At 44.7% G+C, this 17,869-nt stretch overlaps 1 protein-coding gene and 1 pseudogene across 2 annotated transcripts in view; one reads left to right on the top strand and one right to left on the bottom strand.

The window, feature by feature from the left end:
* The window catches only part of Adtrp (androgen dependent TFPI regulating protein), a 62,680-nt gene that overhangs the window by 35,536 nt on the left and 9,275 nt on the right, over positions 1-17,869 (top strand). For both annotated transcript variants that reach the window (XM_032885110.1, XM_032885111.1), the window contains one exon: positions 12,763-12,878. In XM_032885110.1, coding sequence (XP_032741001.1) covers positions 12,763-12,878 — 116 coding nt within the window. The remainder of the gene's footprint in view (positions 1-12,762; positions 12,879-17,869) is intronic.
* Positions 8-17,163, bottom strand: LOC116883847 (annotated as a pseudogene).

The raw sequence follows: 17,869 nt of genomic DNA, 5'->3' as shown, positions 1-17,869 counted from the left end.
CTCATGTTTAAGACAAGCACAATGCCAAGGTCAGAGCATCTGTTTTCTTGAAAAAAAGCACAGCGTCCACCATGGCTTCCGTTGTAGCTCAGTGGTAGCTCTTTCAGTAGAGACGTTCACTGATCTCCAATTCCCTTGGTTATCACCATCCCAAGTGTACATTGGGCAGCAGCATTCGTGTAGCCAAAGAGAGTTAAGAAGGCCAGTGGAGCAGGGAAGAAGTGTGACTGAAAATGAAAGGAAGAAGAGAAACAGATACACAATCATGGAGGTCACCAGAATAATGAGATGTGGTCAAAGGAAAGGGAAGACACCTGGTTGAAAATAGAAACATCCTTTCTTGGCGAGTGAACGTGAAAGGCCCATTTCCCTCCCTTGGGCAGTGGTTGGTCAGAGCTTGACACTGAGAAGTGTACTCCATATATAAGCAAAGGTTCTTACAGACGGGTGACATGTGGGGTCATCTTGTACAGAAGTGAACCCTTGAAGTATGATGTATCACCAGGAAGAACCAATTCTTTAATGGCCTCCACAGACCCCAGCATTTCTACTGCTGACTGGTAATCATGGACACCTTATTTTAAGAACAGAATCTTAAGAAAAGCCTCAAAAGACTTGAGCCTTTCACTTCCCTTACCAGGAACAGATGCTGCCATCGAGAACTCAGATCTGAAAGCTAAAACGCATCAATATGCGGAGGACTGCAGGGGAGTTTCTGTTGCATTGTGTCTCCTGCATTGGGAAACTGAAAAGTGCCCAATCACTTCAGAGGGGCATTCCAGACACTCTGCCAACCATATTTTGGGCATATCATCTCCAGACACATATTCAGGCTCCTAAAAGCCACATTTTACTGCTCTCTGTTGAGAAGGTGTCTCATGACCTTTAGAGCCCTTTTGATTTTGTTTTCTCTAAGAAAACCAGAAGAAGGAAGTAAGTGTACTTTCTGGGTGATGGGAAGCTAGTATTGGTGTCCCGGGCATGCTTTCTCAGGAGTGTGGAGGGCCCCGAGAGTGATCTTGCTACCAATTTAACCTGTATGTAAGGTTGCCAGAGTTTATACTCATCGGTGAGATTTAAGTCATTTCAGGCTTGTGGAAGAGTTAGAAATGACAGTATGGTGGTGATCCATGTCTAAGAATACCATACATAGGAGGCTGACACCCAATGGTCCTCTGGGTGAGGAGTACAGGGCTCACTGTGGAAGAATGATCAACGTGGGAATGAAGGGAGGAGCTTAGTCTTCCTGCCTTTTTTTTTTTTTTTTTTTTTTATCGTGTCAAGCCAGGAGAGGAAGAGAGGAAGAGAGAGAGAGAGAGAGAGAGAGAGAGAGAGAGAGAGAGAGAGAGAGAGAGAGAGAGAGAGAGAGGAGAGACACTCTTCACATTATTTTTTGAGACAAGGTCTTGACTGAAACTAGAGCTTACTCATTTGGTTAGACTGACTGGCGGAGAAGTCCCAGGGATCCTCCTGTTTCAACACAGCACTGGGATCATGTACATACACTGCCGTACCGCACTTTTTACATGGAGGCTGGGGATCTAAACCCAGGTCCTAATGCTTATTCCATCTGGTCCACAACTCCATCAAATAACTCTTATAACATAAGTTAACTCTCAACTTCAGTGGAGTCTTCTTTCCATAACAGTGTGTGGAGGCAATGTTGATTGTCACATTGAGAGCAGGGACTGTGTCCTGACATCTGATGTGTTTGAGCCAGTGATGGTACTTGATAGCCTGTGATGCATAGGGTACCCCCAACACAAGGCTAATCTTGTCTATTCTATCAATAGTGTGGAGCTTGAGAAGTGTTGACGTTACTGTGGTTGTTCCTCATTCCAGGTATATACTCATCTCTTCTCCCTCTACTATGACGTTAAAAGAATTTTTTTCCACTCTGATGATTCCCACTTCTTTGTCCTTATCTAAATATTTCTTTAGTACCCAACATCAGACTGGATAGCTTTTGTTTCATATCCTGATACCTACCCTACACAGCCATTTGTTTTTTGGTTTGTTTGTTTGAGATTTCTTTTCCAGAGAGAAGGGAGTTTATAATTTCAAAAGCAGTTTAATATACGTAGTTACCTAAAAGAACCATTTCAAGACAACCACCATCACCACCACAATTTGGTAACCATTATGAATGGTTCTTGAAGATTGGGCTAGAAGGCCAAACCTACTGAAGAAAGATCCCCAAGTTTATTTTTAAGACAAAAAGATTTGGACCCAGTGGGCCCCTAACAATGAGCATATATCTTTGAATTAAACAAACACATGTTTACTTCTTGTGGTCTCCAAGGACTTAAGTCCATGTTATGTACCGCTATCTAATGTTTTCAGAGTTTCTACCACAAAGTAGTTTCAAAGTAGTCTGGCCCTAAGGGTGACAGGGTAGGTTTGAAAGAAAGACAAGTTTAAATTCATTTATATTATTTTTCACTTGCTTAAAGTGAGGATGCAGAACTGTGTCTTTTGAGATATTTAATGGGTGGCAGAGGAGGACATTTCCCAGCCCAAATTCCTTATCTATTCTCCTCTTCACTGCGACTTCAACAGGAAGTGCACAGAGAGACACTAACCCTAAACCCACTGATTGTGTGCACCTAGAAAAATCACCAATGAGCAAGAGCCACCCACACAGAGCAGTGTTGAACTCTTTCGGACTAGGGTGATGGGTGTGCATGAGGAAGGAAGGAGAAAGAAGTAGAAATGGTCCCTTATGGGATCTGCCTTGAAGAGGGCCCAGAACTATGCTGCAAAACTTGCACTTATGGGGGGCTTTCTGCATCATCCTTGTCTTCCAAGGAAACCAGCCGTCTTTGTGTCCCGAGTTCTTTGCTGATGTGGTAATAGGATACCGGAGAGGAAATGATGTTGCCTGGGGAACATGGTACCTATGAAGCAGGTCAAACCTGATGTTTACTAAACTCACTCTGTTGAGAACAATCTCTCCTCAACTTAGAGTAGCCATCTAGAGAATGTCCCGTCTTGTCTCTTTAGGTGTCTGTATGTTCAATGGAGCCAGACAAGGGGTCGTGGAGGAAGTATAGGAGAAGACTGATAAAGAGGAGGAGGATAGAAAATTGATTCAATGAAGCCATAGGAGACAGGGTTCCACTTGGCCCAGCCTCAGGATGGAGGTAGTCCAGGTAGTCCTAGGACAGACCAAGGGCTGCCTTTGGGTCTTCCAACTTCCTACAAGGATGTTGCTTCTAAATGTCCGTTCTATTGGTTGAGCCTACAGTGTACTTGATCATAGTGTTAGCACCTGTTGATTATTTCCAGGGGCCTCACTTACTCATGGGCTTTCTTGCAGTGCCCGAGACCTAGCATGTCATCCCCAGCCATGATGAAGTTGTTGCTATCTAGTGGTGAGGTTGGCTATACCACTCTTCCCAAAGGCACATTTCCTGATTTGTAGAATCTCATGCCTATGAGTACCACTCTGGGTTTCTTCCCAGGCTCTGCAGAAGAACTCTCCACCTGTCCCTTTACTGTTTCTCAGCCTCCCTCATTAATGCCATGACTATTAAGTGGCCTAGGAGGCCTGAGTGGCTTCAGTCTCAGGAAGATCTCAGCTTGTAGCACACTAGGGTGGGTATGAGTACAGACGCCTCCAAGCAGGCCATGAAAAGTACCAACTAGAATGCTGGGACTCACCCAGGAGTCACTGAACCCCCTCTAATGGGAAAGAGGTGACGAGGCTGGGGAAGTGGAGGGACAAATAGGTGATGTATCAGTGCTAAGAGAGGGCATAGAATCTTGGGGGTGGGGTGGGGTGCAGAGTGACCAAGAAGAGGAGTAGGGAACTTGGGCACAGAGCTTAAGAGAAGATAGGTGACTGTCTTAGGGTTTTACAGCTGTGAACAGACACCATGACCAAGGCAACTCTTATGCGGACAACATTTAATTGAGGCTGGCTTACAGGTTCAGAGGTTCAGTCCATTATCATCAAGGCAGGAGCATGGCAGCAACCAGGCAGGCATGGTGCAGGAGGAGCTGAGAGTTCTACATCTTCATCTGAAGGCTGCTAGCAGAATACTGGTTTCCAAGCAGCTAGGATGAGGGTCTTAAAGCCCACACCACAGTGACACACCACTCCAACAGGACCACACCTTCTAATCGTGCCACTCCCTGAGCATATACAAACCATCACGGTGACCAAACCACACTTAGGACTCTACCCTCCTCTGTAACAAGAAAGTCAATCAAATATTTATCCAACTGGAGCGGAGTACAGAAAATAATAAATTAGATCTTTGCCATCAAAGTATGAGTAGTCTCATTGAGCATAAGAGTGAGAAACACAAAAGTCTGCAGCAGAACTGGTACTGACTGACCTGGTGCTGAGGGAGGGTGGGGAAGGGGTGTGTCCAGCGGGGGGGAGACAGGGAAGGGGAGTGGAGAGGCTCTCAGGACATACTGTAGCAGAGAAAGAGGGAGGTTTATTTGCTTGAGTGGACTTATTTGCAATGCAAAGATATTGATATTATTACAGCCTTTAAAATAATCCCTCCAAGTTTTTATATCTGAATCACCAAAAGTACATCCTTCTTGCAGTCCAGCTTTATACAAAGAGGCTGGCTGACATGCAATGCAAAACCAAAACGAAAACACCCATGAGGAAAAAAGTACCTATGATCTGCTGCTCAGACCACAAAATGGCACCCCGTGATCTGAATGGCAGAGGCTCTCCACCCATGTTTTGTCACACTGCCTTCCATTGATGTCGGTTCACAGATTCAGGAACCCTGAACTATTTGCTATGGGGACACTGTTAAAATCACTAAGTCACTTATGCCCCCCCAAATGAAATGCCATGGTAAAATTTTCTCTTCAGTTTTCTCACAAGAGGAAAACCTTTATTTTTCTCCCAAAGAAACCCCAAATGAGCCACGTCAGTCCTTTCTCTTTCATATCAGCTGTCTGGAAACACACCGCTCAGTGACGCGAGCCTTGGCATCAATGCAGTAAGCTTTCTGGCTGGTCTTTTGTGTCCGTTCTCTTGAGTCCTGTTTTTCCTTACGTCTTCCAATGCTAATTAATGGACTTGAGATGAAAGGTGTCTCAAAGGTACGCAGGGCTAGTTAAGGGGGGGGGAATGAACTAATTTAAAACAAAGGGAAGGGAAGAGCTGCGGGAAAAGACGACAGGCAGAAGCCAGACTACAGCGAGAAGCTGATTTGAATGTGCAGACAGCCTGCTGACACACCTTGGAGAATAAGGAATGCGATTTGAGAAGGGAGGCATAGACAGGAGAACCACAGAATGGTTTTGAGCAAGGAGTAGTCATGTGAGACTTGATTTAGAAGATCAACCCCATTACAATGTGGCAAAATATGAACTAATTCCTTACTGTTTTGTTGCTAGGACAAAATGCCATGACCAAAAGCAAGTTAGATGAGAAAAAGGGTTGATATGGTTAAGCTTACAGTTCCACATGGGTTACAGTCCATCATGGTAGGAGGCATGAGAGCCAGGAGCTCAGATACCATCCACACACTGGTGGTGGGGGTGGGGGTGGGGGTGGGAGAGAGAGAGAGAGAGAGAGAGAGAGAGAGAGAGAGAGAGAGAGAGAGAGAATAAAAGAGCAAGAGAAGTGTGGGAAGGAGGAAGTGAGGGCAGGCTGTATACTACCTCAAAGCCTACCTTCACTAATAGACTTTCTCCAGCAAGGCTCCAAGTCCCAAACGTTCCATAACCTCCCTACACAGCACCACCAACTGGGGACCAACTATCCAACCACACGAGTCTACGGGGAGTATTTCTTATTCAGAGCACCGCAGTAGGGAAAAAGCCAGCAAGCTGAAGCTTGCGATTTAAATACTAAGCAGCTACGGGAAATAAAAAGTTTGGCTATAAGGTCTGAAGGAGTGAGTCAGTGGTTGCAAGAACCAGTGTTGCAGACATCGAAAAGGAAAGGACAGAAAGGGCAACATACACTGACACTACAGTCCTAGGCTCTCAGAGGTCTGTCTTGTCCGAGCCTGACTAGACATACTCCATCACCATTTTACCAGGCTAGACTAGCTTCCAGGTAGAAGGATGATGCTTGGGTTAACCTGTAGTTAACCCAAAGGATAGCAGGCTGTGTGTGGAATACAGCTTACAAAGCTTTTCAGAAGTTGTCGTTCAGCTACCCATTCAGTTAATGTAAGAACACATTCATCATAAATACTAGCACACGTCCTCCCTTGCCCTGCAGGAACATCAGTGAAGGCTATTCAACCCTTTTAGCGGCTTAGTAAGAAAACTTTCGGGCTGAAGAGATGGCTCAGTGGTTAAGAGCACTGACAGCTCTTCCAGAGGTCCCGAGTTCAATTCCCAGCAACCACAAGGTGGCTCTCAACCATCTGTAATGGGATCTGGTGCCCTCTTCTGGTGTGTCTGAAGACAGCGACAGTGTACTCGTATAAATAAAATAAATCTTCAAAAAAGAAAAGAAAAGCAAAGAAAACTTTTCCAACATAAGAGTGAACATAACGGTTCTCAGGGTGAACCCATAGTTCTACACTTGCTGGTTCACTGGTTCGGTTTCAGCATCAATCTGTCCATCTCCCATGCATTGGTTCGTGGGTTCAGGTGCATTTCAGAGTAAAATGGGGCAACCACAATAGTCCTTTCTCATACATGAGACAGTTTCTAAGTTTCTCTTTGCAGGTGGCCAACCTGTGTCAGCCTACCTAGCTGGATAGTGGAGATGAAACCAAAGCGCTGAAGCTCTGACTGTGGGTGGTTTATGTCCCGCCATTCTCCACCCCTTGCCTGAGGCAACTTCACAGTGACTTTGTAATTACAGAGAGCCTTGCCAGTGAGTTCCTAGAAAGTAATGGAAGTTTATTTTACAACTGCAGTCTTCTTCTAAAACTGTGATATTGAGACAGGAGAAGAGTCTTGCAGGTTGCAGAGACACAAGAGTTAAAACCAAAAATCCCCCTAGAGGTAAAAGCTGACTGACCTGTGTGTGTACTTCTGAATTGCCCTATTATTAGATTTACTTCAAGCAAAACTGCACCTTTCTTTCTTTCTTTCTTTCTTTCTTTCCTTCTTTCTTTCTTTCTTTCTTTCTTTCTTTCTTTCTTTCTTTCTTTCTTCCTTTCTCTCTCTCTCTCTCTCTCTCTCTCTCTCTCTTTCTTTCTTCCTCTCTTCCTCTCTCTCTCTCTCTCTCTCTCTCTCTCTCTCTCTCTCTTTCTTTCTAAACATTAGAGGGGAGTCTGCAATACAGATGGCTTCAGTTTGGGAATAGAAAATACTCCTAGCTGCATGTCCAAGACCTCCATGGTTGTCTTGTGGGCATTTGAGGCAGAAAGTCAGCTAGGGACAGTAATTGAGGAAGCGGATCAAAACTATTGGCTGGGGACTGTATGGTGTTAACAAAATTGCCCTAATAGGATTAGCCAAACAGCGCTCACCGGATTTGTAATGACAAACCGTGTGACAAGCCCGGAGTAACAATACTTCAGTAAGGCTTGCTGGGTCTTCACTTTTCTATCTCTTGCATTTATACAACTGTGATTTGGTGTTTTTGTCATGTTTCTCCCTAAAAAGATTTTGTACAGATTCCTTTTATTTGTTATGGTCTGTCTGGTTGATAAGATTCAACATTTAGGTATCCAGAAATGAGGTCGTATTAGCACACTGAAGTTCATTTAAAAAATATCCACCCCTTTGCACCATTAAAAAAATTAGATTAGTCACTTTTTCAAATGCCTGACGGAAGCAGTTTAGGAAGGAAGGAAGCAGTTGAGGAGACACCAAGGCTGGGAAGCCATGGTGGTATGAGCTTGAGTCACATCGTGTTCCCAGTCGGGAGGCAGAGAGTAAGACTGTGAGGGTTGCGGCTCCATTTCCTTTTCTGTTTAATGTGAGACCCGTGGAATGGTGCCGCCCACATTTAGAGTGAGTCTTCCCTCCTCAATTAAACTCATTTGGAGGCTCCCTCACTGACACGCTTTAATGTTTGGGAAAAGTTAACACCAGTAGTTGATTCTTGGAGAATGGCAGAGATGATGAGAGCTTGGAAGCCTGTATGAGGTAACAGTGTCATCTTGGGTGGGAAAGAGCATCTAAAGGAGGAGCTGCCCGAAGAGGACAGAAGTTGGCTCGTTAATCTTAATCAAGTCAACACAAGCAAGATTCTCAAGGAAATGAAATAGAGGGAAGAAGCAGAGATCAAACATTTTAAGGTCATCATCTGATTTTTAAAATACGTAATCTCCCTAGTATTTTTCTTTCCCCCATTGGAGGAAACGCCATCCCACACGCAGAGTCATAAGTGATTGGTTGGCCTATAGATATAGTCTTTGGGACTTCCATGACTATGAACAGGCTAAAACTGCTGGACGGAGGAGTAAGACCAAAAACAAAAACAAAATAGAAAAACCAAGAAACCTGTGGGGAAAAAAATACCAAGATTATTAATATTCTGTATCTATTAATTAATGCTGGAAATTAATGTGGCAGCAGTTATTCCTTAACCAATGAGCTCCCCAAATAATCACAGAGACCTTTTAAATTTTCATGGCGTAAGCCTTAGCTAGGCAGACCCTCTACTAGGTCATCCAAATTAAGTTAGCCCAACCACCTAGCCCTGTTCAACCGCATGACTATCAATACCTTCCAGGCCTGAAGTCCAGGCAGTCTCCTAACATCTCCTGGCAAAAAGAACTACCTATTCCTTCCCTGGAGTTCCTTTCTCCCTCCTAGGAAGTCCCGCCTTCCTCTCTCTACTGCCCAATCCCAGGCTTTATTTAGCCTCATATTGGCCAATAAACTTGGGGAGCAGGGTTTGCACGACAAAAGCTGCTGAAGGTGAGAATTCGCTCTTCTTGGGGGAACCAGATCTTGGGGTACAGAATTTTACTTTTGAATACATAGCCCCAGAGCAACCCCAACACCTGTGAGCTCCCCTGCTTACTTCGTTGGCTGAGGATAGCTCGAGAGTTGAGCAGAGGAGGTGCCCATCATAGATTTAGTCCCTAAGCAGGGTCATTGCAACCACTGCTTTTCTGCAAGTAGGAGGTGAGTAAGAACGCATGTGCAAACCATCATTGTGCTTCAGGTTGCCACTCTTGCAATCTAGTAAGAATGATCTACAAGCCAGGACATTTCTGGTCATTGTTCACAACCTCAGAGAATCTAAGGTACAATTATTATACTATTACTTAAATTAACATTGTATATGTATCGTTCAGGTTCCAAAGCATTCTGATGGAAATTGGCATTGTAGAAAGAATAGGGGAAGAGGAATAACAAGGAGGGAATAATAGGAAAATAGCAGCATTCACCTCATTTTTGGAAAGACAAATTCAAAGGAGAATCCACACAAGGACAACTTCATTGACTAGGAGAGGTAACTTGGCTCCGCCCACCGTGTTTACATAAAGCTATTGTTTCAGCCTGTGATGTTTTGTTTACTTCCCAAGGAAATATTTTACCCCCTCTGAGATAATTAATTTTTGTCAGCTTTGCTGTTTATAAGGGAAACTGAGAAACTGTTAATTGAAATACAGAATGAGTCACTGTTTTCGGTAATTTTTGGCAGCGTTCTAATTTATGTCAATCCCAGCCTAATTATTAGATTTTGTTGGAAGCAGAAAGCATATTTGATTTTTTTTCTCTTGCTGAATTCTCTTTCTTCCCCATTTTAAAAAAATATGTGCGAGAGCAAATATCTGGCAAAGGTTATGTAATTTATGTCAGTATGAGATGAAACACAGATACATCTGAAATACTGAGAGGTTTACTGTGTCATGCTTGGCTCTAGTCAGTAGGTCGATGTTTACAAAGCCTGTAGACTGTAGTCTTACTGCCTTGCTCCTTCCTGCCTACCTCAAGCCCCTGTGAGAAAATGTGATTCTTTTAAAGACCTTTTTTTTTTACTGGGGTGGAGCCACTATCGATGGACCATCACTAATGGTATCACGGAAGTGAATTTCCTAGAAGCCATCAGGGAGACTTCATTTGGAAATCCAACTGAATGTCACGAGGGCAGGCACCTCGGTAGAGGTGACCAGTCATGCATCCCCCGAGTTGTTGGTTGTGAAAGCATTAATCACCATGAACTCATTTACTCCTAGTGCAAACATACTGCGTTATTCCACAGGAATTCTGTTCCCAATGATCATTAGTGCAGACATCAGGGAGCTTCTGGTTGTGGGTGAGGTTAATAAAATCTGTCAGCTCAATGGCCAGCATAATGAACCTGTTAATGACTCTTAATAGAAGTTGGATTCTTCCAACTGCTTCAGAGCAAAGGCAGGAAGAGAGGAGAGGCAGGTGTCTGTACAGGGCAGACAGCTCTGTCCTTTAGCTACCACGGTGTCTTCTAGATATAGGCGACCCTGTAATAGTCACTGAGTTGGATCAGGAATCAGAGTGTGGTGGTTTACGTATGCTTGGCCCAGAGACTGGCACTATTAGAAGATGTGGCTGCTTAGTTAGGGTTTTATTGCTGTGAACAGACACCACGATCAAGACAAATTTTATAAAGGACAACATTTAATTGGGGCTGGCTTACAGGTTCAGAGGTTCAGTCCATTATCATCAAGGTGGGAGCAGGGCAGCATCCAGGCAGGCATGGTGCAGGAGGAGCTGAGTTCTACATCTTCACCAGAAGGAAGCCAGGAACAGACTGAGCAGCCTCAGGCAGCTAGGAGGAGGGTCTCCACGCCCACTCCCACAGTGACACACTTGCTCTAACAAGGCCACACCTTCTAATGTGCCACTCCCTGGGCCAAGCATATGCAAACCATCACACAGAGTCTGCTGCGACTGGGGGCATTGGTCCTCAGAATGACCACAATGGCCCTGACCACATCCTCTAGAACACATGTTATAGCTGCTAAAAGCACAGGCTAGGAGCATTCAAGCACTTAAAGCTATGAATAGCCCAAACCTCTTCTCCACCCTGAGTCTACATAGAAGAAGGATGGGATTCACAATAAGAACAGTGATGGCCATGGTAGGTGGTCCCCAGATGCTGTCAAGGACACATGTCTTGTCCCCATTTGACAACAAGAAAGTCCAAGTCCAGAGGGCTTCAGTTACGACAAGCAAGGTGGTATTTAGAAGGTTACACCAACAAGCACCACGCTTCTTCATTGGAAAAACACACGAAAGCAGCAAACTATAGTCAGACCCATAAAACCGTAAAGAGCATGAGAGAGAATGTGGACTTTCTCCACTTGTACATCCCCCTAGCCAGTCGGTACATTCAGAACTAGGTTCAAGGAAAATACATGAAAGCTCTCTACAATGCCTTGTTACTTCAACAGACGATCCCCGGCCTTTAGGATGCTTGACTGTTCAGTGTTGTCCACTCGTGGCCCTGGCTGTGATATTCCAGCCAATGAGGCTCCTATCCCTATCCTTGACATTTGTTCCTTATTGCCCCAGTCCCACTTGTCACAAAACTTGTCACAATTTCTGTCCCTGAAGCTCATCTTGATCTCCCAATTGGGCCCTAAGTACAAGGGGCAAAAGCTGCTGCCAATTTGGGGGGACTTCACCTGAGCCCAAGCCTTGTGAGACTTAACAAGGAATGCCCAGAGCCAGAGACCTAAGCTCCACCCCCATAGGCTCAAACCCTAAGGTCTCTGCAATTCTGGTCCTGATGTCATTGCGACTCAGAATCAGGAGGCTCTGGAAACCCAGGGGCTGCGAAGACCTGTATAAACCAGGGTGCAGAGTGACTGAAGGGCTTTGTAATGTCTTGAGCAAACCAAGGGAACATTGTCCAGGGCCAATCCTAGAGTAGCTTTCAAAACCCAGGAGGGGGCAGCCCCAGTAGTCTTTGCCAACAACCCTGTCACTAAAGGTGCATTTACTTGACTCTGTGTGTGTGTGTGTGTGTGTGTGTGTGTGTGTGTGTGTGTGTGTGACTTGTCTTGTTTTTGTTTTAGAGTTTTTTAAGTATTTGAAAGACGTGACAAAGCAGATGGTTATAAAACAGGAAGACCCAGGAAAGATGCGGTGGACTTCGGGAATTTCAGATGGAGCCTTATGGGTACTCCATATGCATAATTCACAGTCCCTACCGTCCCTGGCAGGACTGAGCTCCGTGCTGACTGCAGTAGAGAATGCAGAGAATGCCGGGTGTTTCATGCCCCACCCCCCAGCTTATGGATGCCCAATATAAGTGTGAGACTACGTGGCAGCAAACTAAGAGAAACGAGCAACAGGGAAGATTTGCAGAGAGCACCATGAAGGATTGCAGTAGTCTTAAAGAGCATAGAGGATCCTCACATCCCACTTATGGTGACGAAATACAGTATGAGGAGGTGTCTGGATTGAGAACAGCACGCGGAATACAAAGGGGAATGAAGGGCACTGCCCTGTCCAAGTGGGAAAGGAAGGTATTTGTAGGCATACACATAAGAGAAAGCATCTCTGTGTGAATGAGAGTATATTTGAGAGGGCATGGGAGTGTACATGCTTGGTGTGTGTGTGTGTGTGTGTGTGTGTGTGTGTGTGTGTGTGTGTGTGTGTGTATGCTAGAAAGGCACAGCAGGCAGCATGTAAGGTCAGAGCGGATGTTAGTACTTTTCCAAGAGCCTTAGAACCCAGACAAAGGAGTTTAGACCAACATAGCAGGTCATAGGAGGGCCTTGAACATCCAAGGAGAAGGATCTAACTCAAGTTTTGGAAAGGTCAACCTGGCAGTGCCTAAATGGATAGACTGGAACGGGACAAGGGAATTGTGGGCGCTTGAACAGCTGGGGAGCTCTGCCTCACAGTTTGTCATATTTTCTCCTACAGCATACCTCCATATTTCCCTTTTCCCTGGCTGAAACCGTTCTCAGACCACACAACTATCCATCGAAGAAGCTAGGACTCAGCTTGCTGGGTGCCTGTAATTTTGCCTACATTATCAGGTAAGAACGGCATAGAATGGGTCAAATGAAACTTGTTCATGACCCAAATGAACATTCCGTAAAAGCATACCCTTAAATCAATCCTTTTGTTGGTTTAGTTGGTGATCTAATCCATCTTACAATTTCCAGGGGAGTAGGGTTCTTATTGTTAAGTTTTTTTTTTCTCTTTTTTTTTTTTTTTCTGAACCCAGGGCTTTGTGCTTTCTAGGCAAGCGCTCTATCACTGAGCTAAATCCCCAACCCCTTATTGTTAAGTTTTAATACTCATAAACTATTATATTCAGAGAACACACAGGCTTGCCTGAACACACACATACACATGCACACCCCACACCCACATAATTTCTTCGTCTACCCACCATGAAAAATAATTATTGTTCAGCAGCACACAAGCATATGTATAAGAATATATTAATTTAAATTTCATTTGCAATTAGAATTTGACTGAGTGAATTAATGAATGGTCCAAAGCATCCATATGCACTCCATTTACAAAAACGTTTGGCCAGAGGAGCCAGATGCTACTGTCCTACATCATCTTAGACCTCAGACACCAGTGTCCCGAGGGCAGTTGCCAGAAACCTGTAGAACAAGGGAAATGAATCCAGAATCAGTCACCAAATGACACTCTTTGCAATGCTGCACCGTGGTCTGCTATCAAGGGCACTCACATGACCTTCTGTCTGGTGCTTGAGATGACCTGGTTCCCTTCCTTACGTAGATTTCTTTCTTCCCTTCTTTCATTGCCTGTTTCTTTTTTTCAGAGATGAGGTCTTAGGTAGCTCATTCTGGCTTCAAACTATCTATCCGACCAAGAATAACCCAATGATGATGATGGTGGTGGTGGTGGTGGTGGTGGTGGTGGTCGTCGTCGGTCGTCGTGGTCGTCGTCGTCGTCGTCGTCGTCGTCGTCGTCGTCGTCGTCGTCGTCGTCGTCTTCTTCTTCTTCTTCTTCTTCTTCTTCTTCTTCTTCTTCTTCTTCTTCTTCTTCTTCTTCTTCTTCTTCTTCTTCTTCTTCTTCTTCTTCGATCTTCCTGTCTCTATTTCCCAGGTGATGGAATTATGGAAGTGTATCATTGTCTTAGTTAGGGCTTCTGGTGCTGTGAGGAGACACAATGTCCATGGCAACTCTTATAAGGAAAACATTTCACTGAGGCTGGCTTACTGGTTTGGCGGTTTAGTCTTTTATCAGCATAGCCGGAAGCATAGGGGCATAAAGACAGACGTGGTGCTGGAGGATCCTGGATTGGCAGACAGAAGAAAGAAAAATGACATTAGGCCTGGCTCAAGCATCTGAAACCTCAAAGCCCACCCTCAGTTGACACATGCTCTCCAACAAGGCTATACCTCTTAATAGTGCCATTCACTAGGAGCCTAAGGTAGCCATTTTCCTTCAAACCACCATAGTTGCCTTGCACAGTTTTATGATGTTGTGATTGAACTGAGGACCTCATGCATGGTAGGCAAGCACTCTACCAACGAGCTATATCCCCAGCCTTACCTTTCACAGCCTGCAAGGGTGATACTGTCCATGTACAGGACCTGAATTCCAAACCCATAGGACACTCAGGATCATTGCCCCAGTCTGTATATGGGAAGCTGTTTAGTGCAGTGCTCTGTTAATGAGAGCAAAGCATGAGATGGCATTTCAGAGGACATGGGAGATTTCACAGAAGTCACCAACTTGGTACCCAGAACTCCATGACCTTACTTTCCCTCCCATAATCTTCCTATCTTCTCCCTACCCTTCCTCATTTTCCCCTGAGTGCTAAAGTCTTTCTTCCTTTTCTCTTGAAGAAAGTTCTTGCATAATATAATTCCATGAGAATTAAGTGTTCTTCACTGTTCTCCACTCGTTGGGGCCTTTGAATTTTAATAAAGGGACACTTTAAGAGACCCAAGCCCTACCTGGGGACCATTTGTAGGCGACATCAGGATCATTGAGCTAAGAGGGATCCTGAAGCCATATTATATGACTTAATTAGATACTGGGGACAAAAGGTGGTTCAAGAAGCCTCAGTGGCTCTTAGGGATGAGAAGGGACAAAGGACAAAGAAGACACAGTAATGAAATTGGTGATAGGGAGACCATGGTGCTCTGGACTGATGGTCAGGGCTGACTTTCTAAAGGGAAGAATCATTTAAGCTGAGATCCAGAGAAAGAATAAGAACAACTCAGAAGAAATGTGAGAAAAGATAAGGCAGAGGGAGTAAGAGCTCTGAAGGGCTAACAGAGTCAGGGGCATAGCAGAATTGGAGGACAGGGCAAAGCTAAGTCATGATTACATGTCAGTGAACTTACATTTGCAAACGATGTGCTTTTCTGCTTCAAAAGTGTTTTAAACATAGAGTCAATAAGTACCAGGAGTTAAGTACAAAGGAAAGTCAGGCAGCCATGGCTGAAGTATAGGGATGGGGCTGAGAAAAAAGGGAGGTAGAAACTGAGGAGTGTCAAGTCAGCCAGATGCTGGAAAACTACGATTGATCTTGGAGCATGCATGGAGGACAGTGACAGATATCAGCTGGCCTCTGAACACTGGGCTCCATTGGGTTAGATGCCTTCCTCAAGGTCACGAGATCATAAGGCAGAGGGACCTGGTGGGAGAAGGAATGAGGTATAGGCAGAAATATGGAAAGAAAACCTTAAGAAAGATTTTAAAGGGCTGAGATTAGGGCGAGCTTTATGGCTACCCATTCATCCTCCCGGCCTCCAACATGGTGGTTTTATACACGCCGGGAACTGAGCAGACTCTTGGCCATGTGAACACTGTGAAGAAAGAACTAGGTGTGGAAACAAGAGACCCCAATTAAAAGTAGCTTTGGGCCCATCTTTGTACTAGAATAAATGGAATACAGTATAGTTGAGGGCATTTTGTCATTGTCCCTGGGTAGACACTTCCACAGTTTCAGTCCAGTCCCCAGTAAGAGGGGGCATGTGACTCTGTTGCCTGACATCCCTGCCCTGTTAAACACAATGCATATCCAGACTCTCATGAGCAAACGGGGCCACAGGAAGTTCCACAGTGCTAGACACCCGTGTAGAAGTGCTATAGGTTGGCTCCAAGGGTGTATCAATTGAGATGGTCAGATGAAGAGATAGCATAGCAAGAGTGCAGTTCTGAACATGGACTGGATCATAGAGGGCATTAAAAAATAAACTTTACTCGGCAAGGAGGTGCTAACACTGCACCAGAAAGACGTCATTCCAATAAAACCACAGTACGGTGACGTAAATATAGCCACATAGACACTTGGGGGCTTCCCCTCCCCGCCCCCATAGGCTGTTCACTTGCTGCTAGTACATTTCAGGTTGCAACATTGGCAGTCTGGCCTTGCAGAGGAGTGATGCTAAAACTCTTTCATTTCCTTTGGAAAGCTTTAGCCACCTATAAATCTGCTGGCTTGCTCATTCCTTCCTGCTGCCTCACTCTTGAAACACCTCACCCCACTCTGTGTGAAGCAAAGGTGAGGGGTAGGGAAGGGAATGTCCCTACCGCTGGCCTTATCCTTTTTTAAAAAAAAAAGGGATTTGAACACATATTTACCTTGATAGGGCACTAATCCTTAAAAGTGAAGTCATATAAGGCCAGGCTCCAGCCTGCAGGGTTATTGACAACTTACTGAGTGGAAATGAGTCGCGCAGACAGACTACAGAAGACTGGGCTGGAAAGAGCTAAGATAATAAAAACACACAGAGCTGTAAGAACACAGAGAAGGGAGGACTGGTGTGTGAAGGCATCATGAAGGCATATCTAAGGTCTGAGAAAGACCCCAAAGATCCAGCAGATTGAGAAGGGCAACACTATCCACACTGCACCCACAGCCAGCAAAAGGGAGACAATAAATGCTTGTGAGCCAGCTAACTTCTGTCTGTGGTACAGTCTAGTATCCCAGACCAGTGAATGGTACCACTCACTTTTAGGGTGACCGTTCCTACCTCATTTAACCTAATCAAGATAATCCCTCATAGCTATGCCCAAGAGGTTAGCTAACTGTGGTGATTTGGGGAAAAAAATCAGGCTCACAGAAAGTGGCACTGTTAGAAGGTGTGGCCTTGTTAGAGGAAATGTGTCACTAGGGGTGGGCTTTGAGGTCTCAGATGCTCAAGGCAGGCCCAGTGTGGCAGTCTGCTGCCTGTGGGTCTGGATGTACAACTCTTAGCTACCTCTCCCACATCGTGTCTGCCTGCAAGATGCCATGCTTCCCACCGTGATGACAATGGACTAAACCTCTGAACTGTAAGCCAGCCCAATGAAAGGTTTTCCTTTTATAAGAGTTTTCCTCATCACGGCGTCTTTTCACTGCAATAAACCCATCACTGAGACAATAACCAAGTCAGAGTCATCCATCAAAGGTGCATCCAGGGGCTTGCCTCCTAGATGATTCCAGATCCTACAAGATTGACAGTCAACATTAACCCTCTGCTACTCAGGAATAACAGTATTTAAACCTACTCTTTGTTTATGCACACAATTATAAATCGTATCCCAAGAAAATGGTACATGTTGCTAATGTGGAAGCAAGCCACACCCCACACATAGAATTCTCCAGTTAGCGCATCGTGCTGAAGTCTTTCCAACACCTACTTCTGAAACGCAGCCTTCATCTAGAACAATCATGGTCAAAGATGGTTGTTAAACTCCAGTCTTAGCAAGGGCGAGAATCCCTGTCCCATTTCCCACAGCCAGGCTCGCCAGCCTTCATGTTGATGTATTAAAATAACGACCGAGATGTCACACAATGTACCTCTCCTTAGGGGTTGACCTCAGAGGGGTAAATTAAAAAGTAATCGCAATGCTTGTAACGGAATCTAGAAGTAATAGCAACCTAAAGAAGTTACCAGATTCTTTCTAAGTGAAGAGCCTACCAGAAATACATTGTTGGAGGAATGGAGTAGGTTTATGAATTGATTGGCATGTAACAGGCAAATGTAAATAACACGTTAAGGATACTTTTAAGAATTTTCACAAATCCCGTATTTACATTCTATTA

The sequence above is a fragment of the Rattus rattus genome, chromosome 14, assembly GCF_011064425.1.
Source record: "Rattus rattus isolate New Zealand chromosome 14, Rrattus_CSIRO_v1, whole genome shotgun sequence".
Taxonomy (NCBI): Eukaryota; Metazoa; Chordata; class Mammalia; order Rodentia; family Muridae; genus Rattus; species Rattus rattus.
The sequence above is the reverse complement of the archived record's forward strand: the minus strand, read 5'-3'. Positions and strand labels throughout refer to the sequence as shown.